Here is a 19,062-nt window from a genome sequence, read left to right as displayed (position 1 = left end):
GTGGGTCGGGTTTTCAATGTAGAGTATCATGTCATCTGCAAAAAGTGAAAGTTTGACTTCATCTTTGCCAATTCTGATGCCTTTTATTTCCTTTTGTTGTCTGATTACTGATATTAATACTTCCAGCACTGTGTTGAACAACAATGGTGAGAGTGGACATCCTTGTCATATTCCTGATCTCAGGGGCAAAGCTCTCAGTTTTTCCCCATTGAGGATGATATTAGCTGTGGGCTTTTCATAAATGGCTTTTATAATGTTTAAGTAAGTTCCTTCTATCCTGACTTTCTTGAGGGTTTTTATTAAGAAAGGATGCTGTACTTTGTCAGATGCTTTTTCTGCATCTATCCACAGGATCATATGATTTTTAACTTTTCTTTTATTAACATGATGTATCACAATGATGGATTTGTGAATATTGAACCAGCCCCGTAACCCAGGTTGAATCCCACTTGATCATGGTGGGATAATTCTTTTTATATGCTGTTGGATTCAATTTACTAGTATCTTGTTGAATATTTTTGCATCTGTATTCATAAGGATATTGGCCTGTAGTTCTCTTTTTTTGCTGGGTCTCTGTCTGGTTTGGGTATCAAAGTAATGCTGGCTTCATAGAATGAGTCCAAAAGTTTTCCTCCTATTTCTATTTTTTTGAATAGCTTGAGAAGAATGGGTATTAACCCTGCTTTAAATGTCTGGTAGAATTGCCCTGGGAAGCCATCTGGCCTCGTGCTCATTCTTTGGGAGATTTTTGATAACTGATTTGATTTCTTCACTGGTTATGGGTCTGTTCAGATTTTCTATCTCTTCCCTCTTGAATTTGGTAGTGCATGTGTGTTTAGGAATTTGTCCGTTTCTTCTAGGTTGTCCAGTTTGTTGACATATAATTTTCCATAGTAATCTCTGATGATTGCTTATATTTCTGAGAGATTGGTTGTAATAGATCCATTTTCATTCATGATTCTGTCTATTTGGGTGTTGTCTCTTATTGAGCCTGGCTAGAGGTTTATCAATCTTGTTTATTTCTTCAAAAAACCAACTCTTGGTTTCATTGATCTGTTCAGCTGTTTTTTTGGACTCTATGCTGTTTATTCCTGCCTTGATCTTTATTATTCTCTTCTTCTGCTGGGTTTGGGGTACTCTTGCTGTTCCCCTTCTAGTTCCTTTGGTGCTCTGTTAGATTTTCAATTTGTGCTTTTCCTGGTTTCTTGAAATAGGCCTGGATTGCAATATACTTTCCTCTTAGGAATGCCTTTGCTGCATCCCAGAGATTTTGGATTGTTGTATTTTTTTTCATTTGTTTCCATATATTTTTTAATTTCTTTTCTAATTTCCTAATTGGCCCAATCATTCTTTGGTAGGGTGGTTTTTAACCTCCAGATTTTTGGAGGTTTTCCAGACTTTTTCCTGTGGTTAATTTCAAGTTTCATAGTATTGTGATCTGAAAGTTTGCATGCTTTGATCTCAACTCATTTATATTTATGGAGGGCTGTTTTATGCCACAGTGTGTGATCTATCTTGGAAAATGAGCCATGTGCACTTGAGACTCATTTTGGTTTTCAACAGTCCAGCAAAAGAATTAAGGCTAATAGTCACCTTGCAAATATCAGTTTTAATTGAAAATAATCAGGTATAGTATGTATCATTAAATGTAAAACACCCTAATGGATAAGGGTGTTTGATAACAGCATTATTTTATGTACCACTAAAAGAGCACAACACTACCAATTAAATTATGACATCCCAATTTTAGAGATGGTAAAGTGGGAAAAGCATGTGGCTGGGAACTGAATCAAAAATGGAAATAAGTAAAGTGTATTGCCATGTGGATGAGGAGCTTTGGTTTGCTTGGTTCTTCAGGGGTGTGTGTGTGTTTGTGGGGTAATAACTTGGTTTCAGATGTTAGGATTTTTATCTGTTGTCAAATTTTAGCATAGCATATGATGTAAGATTGTTTCCCTATGTCAGCACACCTGAGTGGCTCAGTCGGCTAAGTATCTAACTTCGGCACAGGTCATGATCTCATGGCTTGTGGGTTTGAGCCCCAGGTGAGGCTCTGTGCTGACAGCTCAGAGCCTGGAGCCTGCTTTGGATTCTGTGTCTCCTCTCTCTGCCTCTTCTCCACTCGCTCATTCTCTCTCTCAAAAATAAACACTAAAAAATGTTTTTAATGAAAAAATAAAGATTGTTTCCCTATGCCACAACACAGGTGTCCCCCCAAACCTGCCCTTGTTTTTTGCCACTAGTGCTTCTGCTAGAACTTAAGGTGTAGTGGGGACAGAGGAGTGCTGGGGTGCTTGCCTTTTTTAAAGCACAAAATCATAGACTTAGATGGTGTGGTGGCACTTTATTCCCTTGTGTCACACCCCCGAGCCCTCCTTTTTTTCAGCTGAGCCACAGTGGGCAGCATCACTGGGAGCTCCCTGGTGTGTCTCAGCTGCTCTCACTCCAGGCTTCATCCCAGACAGCTGGCTGTGGTCCGGGAAATGGGAGAGATAAAGTCCCCATGGGCAACTCTGCAGCAGTGAGACTTCAGAGTTGATGGACAACTACATCAGTCTTCCCTCTTTGAAGAATAACTCTGAGATGCATTCTGCGTGATTCCTCGGATAGTTTCCAGCAGGAGGAAGCCCTCTTGGCCCCCAGCTGTAACCTGCTCAGTGTATTTCACTGACATGTTTTACTGCCTCTTCTCCCTTGCCCTATTCACATTCCCCACTCATCCCCTAAAAATGTCTTGCCTCCAACCCTTATCTCATACTCTGTCTTTAGGGGAAGCCAAACTAAAATACAGGAGTATATCTTCAAAATCACCTAGTCTAGCCTTCCACTCAAAGACTTGTCTTCCTCTTCACCAAATGGCTATTCCTCATCAAGGACTTTGTAGCAAAAGGAATATGCTATTAATAAAGTAATTCATTCCATTTCTTAATGTCTGAAAGTATTAGAAAGCTACTCCTTTTGAAACCAGAATTTACAGTGTTTTGTGTTCTGGGAGTCATGAGGAAAAATCCCTTCTCTCTTCTACATTTCAGCTCCTCAGTTATCTGAAGACAGTGTGTTCTGCCAACTCTCCCATCCTCACCCATCATTTCCTCCACCCACCTCCTCCTGACATGTGCAGTCTCTCAGGGCTGAGCTGTGTGACTCAATAACCTCTCTTCTGAGGATCATTTCCCATGGCCTATGGTCCAGCTTGTTCTTTTAGTAGATTATGAAATTCCTGACTTACCCTGAAATGGTGGCCAAATGGTATTAGCGACTACATAGCTACTGATGTGAAATATCTTTTGTTCCCTACCTGTTTTCACCCATACTTATTTTTTGTAAGTATTTGTCAACCCTCCTGTCTTCTAATGAAATTCTCCATTTCCAGCCTTCTTTCACTGATACACTCAGTAGACCTGTTTTCCACATCTTAACCATATTCCTGAAAGGTAAATCAAACACAACAATAATGTTGAACAAGATATGAGATTATATAATCTAGTATACAGCACTAGAAACTTCTTTGTAAATTACCAACAATCCATTAACTGCAGATGTTCATGCATTTGTGAATCTACATAGCAGAAATAACATTTACCTGATAGTTCTTTTGTTTTGCTCAATAAGGTCTAAAAACTTTATTAAATTTCCCCCAGTTGCGTATGTATAATATTCTGATAAAGCTCTACTATGAATAATACATATACATTCATATATGTGTTGGTAAATATAGATTTGACAGTGTCTATAAATATAGGTATGTATAGATTATATGAAGTTTCCCCTGGTCCACAGTAGCAGATAGGCCTTATATAGAGATTTTATACTTCTTTTTTTGCACAGACATTTTTTTTCTGGTCTCCTAAATCTGACCTGTTTCATATTGTCTTCCCAGTCCTTTCTTCTCCCTTGGCAGGCCTGATCCCTGTTTCCAGACTCTTTGATATATCTGTTTTGCTAGGTTCTACCATTGAGCTCAGACCAAACTCAACATTCAGCTTTATTATGAGCATTGTTCCCTAGGATCCACTGTAGGAAATCTCCATGGATCAGCTATTTATCTAGCCTGTTTAACCTAAAGATAAGAGAATGCTTTTCTTTATCTTTCTGACAATTTTAACTCATGCTGCTCACTACTCTCTTACGTTTCTCCCCACTAAAAAGGTACAGTCACTTGGTGTCTGGCTTGTCCTTCATCCTTTGTTTAGACTTTCAGTAACTGTATACATGTTCCTGTTTTCTTTTCTCTGCTATTAGCACATCCCAGCCACATACGGTCACTAATAATATAAACATTTACATAAAATCGAGGTTATCCCTATGCCTAGAGTCTGAGAGTCCCAAGAACAGATTGTAGTAACATGATGTTCTAATCAGACTGTGCAGCATAAATATGTGACTCCTTCCACTGTTAGATACTGTAAAACCAGGACCTGTTATGGGTATCCGGGAGGGCTGCTTATCCCCAACTTTATATTCCTAAAGTTCTGAAGTTTAGACTTGACATAAAGGTTTTTCAAAGGTTTTTCGAAAGTTAGAAAAAAAAGCCTCTGGCAGTTCCCTTTTTTTCCGTTTAATTTGCCAAAAGCCTCTGAAAGGCCCCTCTCACTATGCTAAGCGTGTCTTCATCTTGTTTTATTCTCGCGACAACCTCATGTTGGGCAAAGGGACACTGCCTGGGTCCAGAATCGTCTGAGGTCACAGGGAGTCTAGGGCTGGGATTTGGCTTCCTCTTCTAAGATTTTGAATGTTTTCTGGACCGCTATGGCACACCACATTAGGACTGAGGGAGATGAAGAATGGGGGTAAACTGAAAAGAAGAAAAAAGAGTGGGCGTTGTCTAACCCATGGAACAACTTTTTCCCTGTAATGAAAGAAGGAACTTAGAGAAATTTCTATGGGAAGGAGGAGTAGCAGTTTATCATGCCTGCTCCTCTCATTAGCTTATCACCAAAGAACTTCGGGGTGGGGGGAGGTTTCATTATTAAAATCTTTTTTAGGAAATGTCTAGAAGTAGGATTTAATTGTGTCCCATAACAACCAGCTTGTCCATTTCTTCCAAATACTGTTTTTTGTTTTTTCCTTTTTACAAATAATCTCTGGTCTACTCCAATGTATTTGGTATTTGACTTTTTAATTAAAAAGAACTTCTGTCAAGAAAAGAAGGAAGGAAAAAAATAATAAGACCTGAAAGGTCCTTTCTGCAGTCTTTCCCTGCTTGGCTTATTTGTCTGCAACAGAAAATATAATCAAAGCATTTTTTAAAGTTGATCATATTTTCCTAGTGGCTTTTAAAAAGTACCAAATCATGAGATATTTTCTTGATTCATGTAGCCTGTAAATTGTGTCAGGTTGTTACCTAAATTTTCATTCCCACACTGCCCAGCCCATCTCTTTTCTAAATACTCGTTATACTCAGAGAACTTCAGAAATGAGCATCATTTCTCTCCAGACAGCTAAGAAATGGATTCATCCTATTTTCTTCCATCCCAGACCAAAAAAAAAAAAAAATTTTTTTTAGAAATAGATAGCGGCCACATTTTTTCACTGCTTTGCATTTCCTTCTTTCATATCTGCACCAATGTTACAAATTAGCATTCTACAATCAGTTTTTACAAAATAAGATGTTCCGAGCGTAGTAGCAGCTGTTTTGGGTCCAGTATGCTTTCTAAGTTATGGGGTTTATAATCTCAGCTGACTCAACAGTCTCTCTAGGTCCTGGGTCAGCAAACTTTTCCTGTAAGATCCAGAGAGAATTAGCCTTAGGGACCAAGTAACAACTAGAAACATACCTCATTTTATTGTGCATTGCTTTATTGTGCTTATGCGGATATTGTATGGTTTTTTTTTTTACAAATTGAAGGTTTGTGGCTACCCTGTGTCAAGCAAGTCTAGTCGGTGCCATTTTTCCAACAGCATTTGCTGTTTGCTTCATGTCTCTGTGTCACATTATTTCTCACAATATTTAAAACTTTTCATTGTTATTATATTTGCTATGGTGACTGTATAATCAATGGTCTCTGATGTTATTGTTGTAACTATTCTGGCATGCTCCAGACTGTGCCCTTGTAAGACAGAACTTTATTGATTAATGTTGTGTGTTCTGATTGCTCCACCAACTAGCCAATTCCTATCTCTCTCCTCTTCCTTGGGCCTCTCTATTTCCTGAGATAATGACAATACAGGAATTAGGCCAATTAATAGCCCTATAATGGCCTCTAAGTGTCCAGGTAAAAGGAAGAGTCCCACATCTTTCAATTTAAATCAAAAGCTAGACATGATTAAGTTTAGTGAGGAAGACCTCTTGTGCCAAACAGCCACATTGTCAATGGAAAGGAAAAGTTCTTGAAGGAAATTAAAAGTGCCACTTCAGTGAACACATGGATGATAAGAAAGTGAAATGCTGATGGGAGTAAGTTTAGTGGTCTGGATAGAAGATCAAACCAGCCACAACATTCCTAAGCCAAAACCTAATCCAGAGCAAAGTCCTAACTCTCCTCAATTATGTGAAGGCTGAAAGAGGTGTGGAATCTGCAGAAGAAATGGGAGCTGGCAGAGGTTGGTTCGTGAAGTTTAAGAAAGGAAGCTGTCTTCATAACATCAAAGAGCAAGGTGAAGCAAGTGCTGATCCAGCCCAGATCATTAATGAAGGTGACTACACTGCACAACAGATTTTCAATGTAGATGAAATAGCCTTCTATGGAAAAAGATGTCCACTAGGACTTTTATAGCTGGAGAGGAGAAGAAGCCTGGCTTCAAAACTTCAAAGGACAGCCTGACTCTTTTGTTAGGGGCTAATGTAACTGATAACTTGAAATTGAAGCCAGTGCTCACTTATTTCAGAAATCCTAGGGCCCTTAAGAATCAGTCTACATCTACTCTGCTGCTTTAAAATGGAACAACAAAGCCTGAATGGCAGCTCATCTGTTCACAGGATGGTTTACTGAATATTTTAAGCCCACTGTTGAGACCTACTGCTCAGAAAAGAAAAAAAAGATTCCTTTCAAAATATTACTGCTTATTGATAATGTACCTGATAGCCCAAGAGCTGTGATAAAGATGCATAATGAGATGAATGTTTTCATGCTGCTAACACAGCATCCATTCTGCAGCCCATGGATCCAAGAGTATTTGACTTTGAGCATTTAACAAATACATCTAATAAGGGAATAGCTGCCATCGAGAGTGATTCCTCTGGATCTGGGCAAAGTAGATTGAAAACCTTCTTGAAAAGATTTTCCATTCTATGTGCCATTAAGAACATTGATCATTTACAAAAGAGGTCAAAATATCAACATTAATAGGAATTTGAAAGAAGTTGATGCCAACCCTCATGAATGACTTTGAAGAGTTCAAGACTTCAACGGAAGAAGTAACTGCACTTGTGACAGAAAAATCAAGAGAACTAGAATTAAAAGCAGAGCCTGAAGATGTGATCAAATTGCCAAATCTCATGACAAAACTTGAACGGATGAGGAATTGCTCTTTATGGATGAGCAAAGAAAGTACTTTCTTGAGATGGAGTCTACTCCTGGTGAATATTGTTGAAAGGACCACAAAGGATTTAGAATATTAAATAAACTTAGTTGATAGAGCAGCAACAGCATTTGAGAGGACGGACTCCAATTTTGAAAGAAGTTCTGCTGTAGGTAGAACGCTATCAAACAGCATTGTGTGCTGCAGAGGAATCATTTGTGAAAGAAACTGTCAACAAACTGCATTGTTGTCTTATTTTAAGCATTTGCCACAGCCACCCCAGCCTTCACCTACCCCCAGCCCGATCAGTCAGCAGCCACCAACATGAAGGCAAGAAACCTCCCCCAGCAAAAACTGTACAACTCACTGAACACTCAAATGATGTTTAGCCTTTTTTACCAACAGAGTATTTTTTAATTAAGGTATATATGCTGTTTTTAGACATAATGCTTCTGTACACCTAACATACTATAGTGTAAACATAACTTCACAGGAAACCAAGAAATTCACTTGATTCACTTAATCACAATATTCACTTATTATAGTGGTCTGGAAGCAAACCAAAAATCGCTGAAAAATTATCTCAAAATTAAATGTAGAAGTGTTTCAAATTAGGTGAGATACATTGTCCATGTGGCCTTTAACTTCTCATTACTTCATATGCATTTACATTTTGTGGTTTTTTTAAATTGTCACCTAAAACTCTTCTAATGCATCTTCTATTTGAATCCTTATTTTATTTGAATTTGGCAATTTTGTAATAAAAACTGGTGGCAAGTTATTGAAATGTGACCATTTTTTTCCGTCTTTGTTGTAATATAGGCCCTGGAAAATCACTGCAGAGTGAACGGAGGCTATTCAGGCCTAAGAGATGTTTACCTCAGACATGAGAGTTACGACGATGTTCAGCAGAGTTTCTTCCTGGCAGAGACACTGAAGTAAGTAAAATGTATTCTCAAAGTATGTGGCGGAGGTACCTGGTCAGATCTTCTTTGTCAATGTCTTCTTCATGAACACATGCAAACAATATCAAGTACAACTGCTTCCGAATGCCATCCTACATGCCCGGCAATAATTGCGGAAATGTCTCCGGTTGTCACAGGAGTTTGATGACTTGGGACTGCTTTGTGGGTTTTCACACACTAATACCCAAACACAAAGCAGCTTCTCTATTCCACATCAGTGACTATGTTGCCTCAGGGTTTTGCAATACTTGACTGTTGTCCGTGATTCTCCATAAGATGAATGGAGATGTTGATGTGGTTTTTGCTGTGTGTTATTGCTTTCAGTGCCTGACACAGTGGCTTGAGTCTTACATGCTCACATTTCTCTCTCCAGGTATTTGTACTTAATTTTTTCTGATGACGATCTCCTTCCACTGGAACATTGGATTTTCAATACCGAGGCACATCTTCTCCCTGTACTCTCTACGAATAAAAAGGAAGTTGAACTCAATGAAAAATAAAAAGACATTTTATATTTCACTCTGTTCCATTCCCTTCACTGCATACCTTAATAATTCTTTTTCTGGTATTCAGCCACATGATGAATTTTTATCAATAGGTCTGTGATTATTATTCTAAGTTTTGAAATTGTTTTGCAGTCTTTTATGTTTATTATCATAGGCATAGATGGACCTAAATTCCTTATCCGATCCTTTATTATTCAGTCAGTGGATCATAGGTTTTTACATTTTTTTTAAGTAATCTCTGGAGTTCATGAAGGTGTATCATTTTTATTCAACTGAATAGAATGGTATACCAGTGACCTCTTAATTACAATTTTGATTTGACTGCAAAACTTTTTCCTCCTCTATGAGGAGATGATGTCTGCTTTAAGCTGTAATGTTTTGCCATGTTGCAAAAAGCCATAATAATAAATTAAATATTAAAAAAGCTTTTTCCTTTTCAATTTTATGTTAATCTGGTTTGTCTATCCACCAGAGACAGATCTTATAACTGTGACAGACAGCCTCTTTATGCGGGTCTATCATTATTTGATAGAATGTCTTCTAAAATACTTCACTCACATTGTAATTCAAATTAGAATGTCATCCCAAAAGGATCATCTCATGCTGACCTCATTTCATTCGAGCCACGGTATATTTTTGTTAGTTAATTATATTAGTGTTTCCTAATTTGTGAATTAGTTCTCAAATTTTACTTTAAATGCCCTGTGTCGTTTCTGGATCATGTTCTGGCTAATTTCTTCCATTCCCTACCACACAATGAGTTGAGCATTCAGGTTTTGCAGAGCTCTGTTATTACTGAATTTGAAAGAAACAGTATAATTTTTAGTGCATTCGATTTTGCTTTTAACTGAGTATATAAAGAAATTGAGTCTCTCTAAAAAAGGGTGAGTATTTCACATGGTTTTTAGTTTGTATTTCATCTTTAAGGGTTTTTTTATTGTTATCAAAAAAAAGCATTACATTTGGTTCAGATTTTTCAGATTTGAAAAAGGCCCTTTCTCAAATGTCGTAAGTTATTTCAGTTTATGAAAGCAGAGTTTAACTCTGAAAAAAGCTTTGCTAATATATCTATTCTTGGTCAACTGAAGAAAATCTAATAAACTTTTAGGCCAAATAAGAATATAGCACATTTTGTCTGGTCAAATTCAACATAGAGATCCCAGCCTAGAAACAATATATAGGAGTGGACATTCCTAATTTCCCACAGTCCTATAGTAGATCAAAATAATTATATGAGTCTTCAGAATAAGCATTATTTGAGATATGAGTGGCTTTCCCAAGAATAAATTTAGTGGCACCCTCTGTCATATGTCCCATGAAAGGGCCAATATGATGATGCATATGCTGAAGAACAGAGTCTTTGAGCACCTGCATTTCCACCTGAAGTGGTCAGATAGGTCAGTGCAACCTCATGAATTAGGCTGAACCATATGAAATTGCTGCATTTGTAGTTTTAAAAACTGTCCTATAGCCACAATTTCACATGGTTCAACATCATGTTTTTTAATTATTTTCTTAGATCTCAGTAGACTCCATTGTTTCAGCTGTTTCAGTTTTTGAAAGTGTTTCAAGATTTCCTTTGTCTGAAAGGACCACCTGTGTGACCTGCTCTTTTTTCAGTACTGTACATTGGTTTATGTCAAAAAATAAATTAATAAAGTTAGTAAATGAAAAAGATCCTTTAGTGCATCATTATTGCCATGTTAATGAATTCCTGTGACCCAGATTAATTCTTTCCACTCATATCTTCAGCTCCCCTTATGAAATGAATGGATAGTTGAGAGTCCTTTTTTCCTAGGACTTCCAAGTGTACAAGATGACTGCAATAATTGGGCCATATGTATTTAGATGCTAATTTTCACGTGAATATCTTTGGATTCACAACTTAAATTAATTTATTTTCTTTGATTTTCAATTTGATTTGAAAGAGCGCAAAGCTGATACGTATTTCTGCAGCAGAGAGGATATTAAAATCAGGTCATGTGTACACACTGCACTGGAAGGGACCTTTTGTAACCTGATATAAACAGGCAAGATGACTGTACTACATTTTGCTCTGCCAATGGCAAGAACAAAGTTTTTCAATTCTAGAACTTGGATTTTTTAACATAAGTCCCCAAAACACCAAAAATGTAAACAAGGTAAGAGGTCATTCTTATGGTGATGTAATTTAAATCAAAGTTGTATTTTGTGTTAATTATTTTAAACAACTGAAGCCCTTAGGTAGACTTTGTCTTTCATTTTCAACAAAACTGTGCAGTTAAGTTTACATATATATTCACATCCTGAATGGTGAATAATTAAAATAACACTTAAATTTGTGTTCCTGCATATGTTTTTGGTATACTGTGCACAATTAATATTACACATATAAATTATATGGAAATTTACAGAACTCAATGATGTTTGTCATGACTCCATCATATGTAGTCCCCATTCTTTCCATTGATTGTTTTTAATTTGTGCATAAGTCTATTCTGCCATTTCCAACTTTATATAAATCTCTAATGTTATGGGAAACATAATAGATTGACACATAATTTTTAAAAACTATATTTGTAAAATTTCTCTATTGTGAATAAAGCCTTTTAATATATCTCCTCATTTGTTGTTTTTCTCCTTTTAAGTAAGTTTTTGTATACATAGGGTGAGTGTGTACAATTGCAAATTGAAATAATAGTGATTATTATTAATCCTAAGAGTGATTCCATGTCATACCCAGAGAATCTAGACAAGGAAACGCTTCTCATTAAAGACTTAAAATTGCAAACAATTTTGCATATACCTTTTTGATTAACCAAATATCATATTAAGACTCCAAAATATGTTCAACACCAGGGCATATAGAGTAGAGATGGGGAGTTAGTGCAATAAATAGCATGAAGCACGATCCTTGTTCTGAAGTTTACAGTTCAGTCGAGAAAATAGGACTCAGCCCACCACCCAAACAAAACAAAACAGCATTTAGTTGCCAGTTAAATTCTGCTCTAGAAGTCCGGGGATGCAGGAGGTCACTAGGATTTTAGTAGTCAGAGAAGCTTAGTAGAAAAGAGAGAACTTCAGTTACGGAGGGCTTCCACCCTCCTCCCCTTCAGCAACCAAAGGTTGTTCTCTGTGTTCATAGGTCTGTTCCTGCTTTGTTTGTTTGTTCATTTGTTTTATTTTTTTAGATTCCAAACATAAGTGAAATCTTACAGTATTTGTCTTTCTCTGACTGGTGGATTTCACTTAGCAAAATACCCTTAGGTCCATCTCTTTCCCAGGTGTTTTTCTGGCAAATTTCTCACCTCATTCAGGTCTCTGCTCACTTGTCACCGTATCAGAGTAGCTTCCTTGACAAATTCATATAAAATTCCCCATCACTCTTTGTGTCTTCCTCTATTTTATTTTCTCCTTAGCGTTCAAGGGCTCACCCTTGAAAACTGGTCTAAGGCTCTTTCTCAAGGTGTAGGTTACATTTTTATTTCCTTATTTGCTTATTATCTCTCTAAGCCCTTAAAATTTAACCCCCATGAGAACTGGAAGTAACTTTGTTTGGCTTTCCTCTACCCCATGTGGCCCATCTCAAGTAGCATTGGTGGCTCATGGTGAATGTCTGGTGAACGGGTGACTGAATGAATGCATGAACCTTATATTCCTAACTTCTGCTATGGCTATTTTCAAATGGTTTTTAATAAGCAGTGAATTCTTTTTAACTTTTTAAAGGGAGAGCACCAGTCGACCAGTTGGGGAGAGGGGTGGGGTGGGGAGAGAGAATCGCAAGCAGACTCCACGCTCACCACAGCCTGATTCCATGACCACAGGATCATGACCTGAGCCAAAAAGTTAGATGCTCAACTAACTGAGCCACCCAGGTGCCCCAATAAGCATCAAATTATTTTTTAATATTAGGTATCAGTATTATATAACATACTGTTATTTTAAATAAGTAGTCATAATAATGGCCATTTTTATTGCTACCTGTAGTTGTTTTAAGGAGATATGGAGTAAATATGTGTTTGTGGCTAGAAGAAACTCAACCAACCAAATTTTTGAAAACTTGTATCATGCATGGCCCTCTGTAAAATATACACCAGAAAAAGGTAAGTCATGATTTTTCTAATATAGAGTTTTTTCAGCAGTATTATTTGAAGAGTCTACTATTTCTATGATTTAATCTCATAATCCCTGTCTCATAAGAAAGCTCTTTCTGCAGCATCAAGCAAAGGAATTGGTTTTTCACTTAACATATAGTTACTCAAATGGGAACCTTCTGAGTTATTTGTAATACACATAATGCCTGCTGTGTCTACTCATTGCTGACAGAATTATTAAATGATATTCTAAACATGATTCATATTATACTAACCATCAGCCATCCACAGAGATGGCTGCTTGGCACTCCATACATCTAATTTCTGATAATTATATATAGACAGTTGCTAAACATTTTAAGAAAACTAGATAAATCTTTTCTCATTTGAGCATATACTTTGTATATCTAATTGCCATTCCAGCTCCCTTGGATGGACTGAAATGTGGGAGGTTAGAGGCAAAGGGAGGGGTATGTATTTAATCTTTTTAACTGATTTAATGGCCCAAACACTGATTTCTGTTTCTTCCTGGCTCATTCTATCCACACTGGCCAACACATGAGTCATGATCTTCAAGAAATATTTGCCAGACATCAAATATGCATAATAAAGTATCAGAACTGCATAGGAGTCTAGACAGCATTTAGTCTCTTATTTTAAATATGAGAAAACTGGGGGATTTTCCCAAGGACAGAAACCGTTTTCTGTCCTGTGCTTCCAGACACAAGGATTCGGTAAGATTTACGCTAATAAAAAAATGAACAATATATGGAAGCATACCTTATACCCAAAATAAAGGTGTAAATTCAGTGCTCACCCTTGAAAATTGGTCTAAGGCTCTTTCTCAAAATATAGCTATTCACCTATTCATTGTTTCTTGCAAGTCCTATTGAAATGCAGATCTTACAGCTTTTCCCTAAATTTAGCAAATCAAAATTGTGTTGGGGTCCTGGAATATCAATATCCATGTTGAACTAGCTTTTTTTGTTCTAACCAAGCATGCTAAAGTTGGAAACCACAATTGTAAGCTATACAATTGTATAAATTGGGAATTGTAAGCTATAGGTTGTGGAAGTCCCAAACCTCCCAGAAGAAATAACGAATAAATTAGCAAGTCATGACAAGCATATTTTGTTTCCACTTCAAGATTTAAGCACAACAACTTGAAACACATATTGGATCACTTTGGAAACATAGATTTGTCCTTTTGCAAACTGAGCAAGAAGCCATACATGTAAATGTTTTAGAAACAGATTCACATTGGATTTTCAAGCATAATTCTTTTTATTGTGGGAATCTCAAACGTATTAACTTCAATCACTGCTCTTTTTATTCAGTGACTGTTTCCTTTGCTTTCTTTCCCAGTAGCTGCTTCTAAAGTCAGTTCTCAAATCTTATCTTCTGATCTTGTTGAGTTTTAACATGACTATCACTTGCACAAACTACACAGAATTCCTAGTTTTGCCATGTGCCATGTAAATACGTAAGATGTTCTTGGAAACGACCTCCAAAGAACACCTTCATTTCTATCCCCCATGGCTTGTGGTTTCGCATCATTGTAATGCTAATCGACAGATTTGTTGGCTCACCATTATGATGATCACTTCGAACCCCCTAAAACATGCCATTACTTACTGAATAAATTAATGTAAATTTGTGGCACAGATCCATTTAATTCCCCAATGAATGCAAATTACCATGAAAACTTAGAAAACAGGAATAGTGTATAGCTTTAAAAAAAAAAACTTCTCCACATACTGGAGTATTTTGGCCTCAGGCTATGAACACATTAACTCATAATTCTGCAAATAGGGCCATAAAATGCACTGCTTTTAGACAGCATTTTCAAAAACTACTGGCACCTGAGAAGTTTGTTTTGTTTTCTTTTGCTTTTTAACCCTCCCAGGAGAAACAAGTGAATGATCCTTCTTCACAGAATCATTGGGAACTTTGTTCCTGACTTTGCAACTCTTCTGGAGTTCTTTGTAGAAAGAAGCGCATGGCTTGAAAGCAGGATGGGACACCACCCTTTCAACTTAAGGCAGGCACTGTGTTGTTGGTCCCATTTCCTGGACATGATTTTGGCTCAGTGTAACCCAAGGCCTCTATTTAGTGACAGAAAAACAAACACTCTTCCTTCTAGGTGCAAAATCTCATTATAATACACACTTTAACCTCACTGAGTATATAACCCTAAGTACATTTTACTACTATTCATATTCCTCTTCTGTCTTGCTATTGCCAAACTGATAACTTTGTGTCTTACATAATCTTAACCAGAGCCCCCAAATTATATACATTTTAAGTTCTGCCATAAAACAATTAAGTCCCTCTAGTCTCTCTTCTTTATATGATACAGATAGAAGGGATAGTAGAAAGTAGATGCAATGAAGTTGACTTCCCTAGGAATCGAGACAACTGAATTCCAAACTTAGCTTTATTATCAACTTCCTGTGTGATTTGAAACAAGCTCCAACATCTGAACATCTCAGTTTCCTCATCTGTAAAGTGAGAAAAGCAACTAGCATATGTGTAGCTACTAGATTATGCCTTGAATGATGTCTGTCGTGAATGCTGGAACAGGAAACAGCAGGAACTTTCTGTGTATGGACTAGAGCGCGCCACACCCAGATTGCAAGCATCAAAACCTTAGTTTCCTCATCTATAAAATAGGAGCCATAGTACCTACTTCCTGAGAATTAAAATAACTAATATATGTACAAGTTCTTGGCTCTGTACCCGGCTGGATTATGCCTCCAATCCATAAATTCCAGGCCCTGTTTTCAGCTCTTACATCCAACGAAAGAATCATCTCTACCATGCAGTCTCCTGCTTGTTTTGTTGTGACAACACATTTGCTATTATTTTGCCTACTGTTTCCAGTAACCCTAGGCTTTTTGGATGCCATCCTTCAATCAGACTGTGTCAAACACATGTCCTTGCCCATCTTCCAAGGTCAAAATTTAGCATTTATTTTCTGACATGCGAAGACAAATATCTAGCTCCTTCTTCACCTCTATCATGCACTAATGGAAGACTTTTCCAATTATTTTCTTTATTGAAGAACAAGAGGTGTTCTTTTAGCATTTGTAGAAGAAAAGAAATAGAGATCACCCTACCTGATTATTGCTCTGGTAAGAACATCATATCAATTGTGCCACTGATGTACTTAACTAATCCCTTGAAAATAAAACAGTGGCTACAAATTAAGTAGTCCTTTTAAACAGAACTGTTAGTTTTGTTTTCATCCCAGATGCCGGAGCCGCTCAAACTCTTGCCAGAGCCGCTCAAACTGCCCGCAATTTGAAGAACTGACGACACCGGGATTCGTTGCAGAGACTTTTATTGGTTCTTTTCTTCCTTCTTCCTTCCCCCTCCCCGCTGCTTGCTCCCCCATAGATACCTGCCGCCCAGGCTGCGCGGCAGCTCATGATAGGCTGGCAGAGGCAGGGCTGACCCATTCCATGGCCTCGCATTGGTCGCTCACTCATCGCGGTATCTGGCCGGGGTGGGGGGCGGTGGGAGCACTAGAGGCTGGCAGGCTGTACCTCGCCATGTGCTCGGGCAGGGTCTTGCATCTGCCTCCTACACCCAGAGAAGCTTTAAAAACCAACAAACTCAATATTATGAACTAGGTAGGATTGCTGAAATAACTCTTCTGAAAGAACAGTATTGCTCCCAAAATCAACTAATCACGTAAAATTAATCACATCCAAAGAAAATGCATCGTTATTTTGATTGAGAATTGATTTGTCTGCTCAGCCCACGTAAGAGAAGGAGGAGGAGGAGGTGGCAAAAGAAGAGGAGAAGAGGGAAGGGGAGGGGAAAGGAAGGGAAGGCAGGAAGGAGAGATAGGAGAGAGAGAGAAGAAGAAAGGCCAGAAAGACCTCAGTGTCCACAGCAGGCAGAACACAAATGATGTGAGAGTACGCCTCCCCCGTCTTCCAGGACCCCCACCGCAAGGACATCAGACTGTTAGCTCCAGCTGACTTCTGTCCTGCTTCTGCTTCCAGATTCTGCTTAGGAAAGTGCGCCTTGCCTCTGCTAGCCGGCCACACTCTCACCACACTTCTATTCACATGCATCATACTACGGTGTCATTCTTTGTTTTCTTCCTTCCTTCCTTCCTTTCTTCCTTCCTTCTTTCCTCTCTCTCTCTCTCTCTTTCTCTCTCTCTCTCTTTCTGTCTCTCTCTCTCCACAAATAGTAAACCCCAAGAATGTTCCAGACACTGTCCTAGGTCCTAGGATATCTATCAGCAGGGAGCAGCAAGTTAGACTTGCTTTTCATAGAGCTAAAGACTAGAAAAAAGGCAAATATGCACAAAAAATTAATAAAACTTAAAAAGGAAGATTCTAGGGCCTGTTCATTAATATAAATGCAGGACTTAATATGCACCTGGCACATGCTTGTTTCCAACCCAATTGTTCCCTTGCGTCCTGCACATAGGAGACACTAAGAGAGCATTTGGTAAAGAGTGAAAAAAACATGGCAAGAAATGGATAGAAAGCCTCAAACTTTTGTTCAAAATACAGAAACAATTTTCATCTAAATTTGCCTGCAACAGAACACAGCTCCTGCTGGGCCCTACTAACTCAAAGTTGAATGTAAATTCTATTTTTAGTGGGTAATCTAGTGTTTACCTTAACTGTGAGATACCTAATTATAAGCTGTCATTAGGAAATTTGCATCATTGTACTTGCAAAAGTAAACTCACCAAAAATAGGACAGCTTTCTCTTCGCTTAGTATGTTCAAATTATATCAACTGTCTCAGGGAAAACCCAGAGGAGCCCAAGCTGTATTCCTCCATTTTAATTGCTTCTGGAATACTCACTGTTATTAAGATGAACAGACCCTCACATAGTTTCAACTCCACTAGGATTTGGCGTGTTTAGTGTACTTTGTTTGGGGGGTAAAGGGTTGTCTTTTCAGTCATCATAGATAAAGACTTCTCAACAGCATGCCCACACATCGGGGCTGGCTTCCTCAGGTCAGTGAAACACTGGAGGGACACCATCATGATGTAAACGATAACTCCTACTCTAGGGTCCGCAGCCTTTGTCATAGTCCTCTCCAATAACAGGACAAAGGATTCTAGGTCTAAAGTAGATCTCTTAATAATTATATGATCATACATGTTTTTTAGTAAGTTCAGCTCCTTTCTCCCAAGCTGGTCTTTCTTTAACCATTCTAACAGGTGACTAATGGATTAGAATTTTACGCCTCCATTGACCTTATCTTGTCTCTCACATCTAGGGGTGGTGTTAATATAAGAGAACAAATAACAGAGAAGGAGAAAAACAAAGGATCTTAGGTTAATCGATCTCTGAAAATCTGAAAGTGATTTTGTCACTATTATAAATCAACATACAGGATTTCTTTAATCACTGGTTAAAAACCATATGTCAAAACCATGATTAAAAGGTAAACAAATGTAACAAATTTTAATAAGAACTTGGATTTATTTTGCCACTTTAAAAAAAGTATAGGATAGATTGTTTTTTCCTTTGGTCTCCTTCACACAATGATGATTGCATTAAGGAGAAGTTTCAAAATTTCCACATTGTATATCTGGGCTTTTAACCTCTCACAAAGATCAGATAAAGACTGCCAAACCAAAAAGCATTCTTGGCTCCTGCACACAACTCAATCTTTAAATAGGAGTTTCAGCACATCTAGGCAGGAGCAAAGACTTCTCCAGATTCTTTATCTATTGATTAACTGTAGAGGATATTCTGTTTAAAATGAATCTTGATACTCTCTAAAATAAATGTTTTATTCTCTTTTGGAGTAAAAGGTGTAAAGGAAAAAAATGAGACATATGTACCCCTCCCCACCCTTCAACTATGTTACATTACATTTTTGCTCATGGTAATTCTATAAAAAGCTAGAAGCAGAAGGAAAGACCTATTTGACAATAAGAAAAATCCAAGATCAAGTCCCAATTACTGCTACGCTGGGCAGAAGTCACTTGGTGAGTGGCTCCCCACTGCATATTAGGAACTGCCCTAACACCTTTGGTTAAACTACTGATGTATCCCACACCTCAACAGGAC

At 37.8% G+C, this 19,062-nt stretch overlaps 1 protein-coding gene across 1 annotated transcript in view; it reads left to right on the top strand.

The window, feature by feature from the left end:
- MAN1A1 (mannosidase alpha class 1A member 1) overlaps window positions 1–11,532 on the top strand; it is a gene marked incomplete at its 5' end in the record, with an annotated part of 170,800 nt that extends 159,268 nt beyond the window's left edge. Inside the window, 2 exons of the mRNA XM_029943218.1 lie at window positions 8,284–8,399; window positions 8,800–11,532. Coding sequence (XP_029799078.1) covers window positions 8,284–8,399; window positions 8,800–8,926 — 243 coding nt within the window. The remainder of the gene's footprint in view (window positions 1–8,283; window positions 8,400–8,799) is intronic.
- Between the last annotated feature and the right edge of the window lie 7,530 nt (window positions 11,533–19,062).

The sequence above is a fragment of the Suricata suricatta genome, chromosome 7 (assembly GCF_006229205.1).
Source record: "Suricata suricatta isolate VVHF042 chromosome 7, meerkat_22Aug2017_6uvM2_HiC, whole genome shotgun sequence".
NCBI classification, from domain to species: domain Eukaryota; kingdom Metazoa; phylum Chordata; class Mammalia; order Carnivora; family Herpestidae; genus Suricata; species Suricata suricatta.
This window is presented reverse-complemented; position numbering and strand designations above follow the sequence as displayed.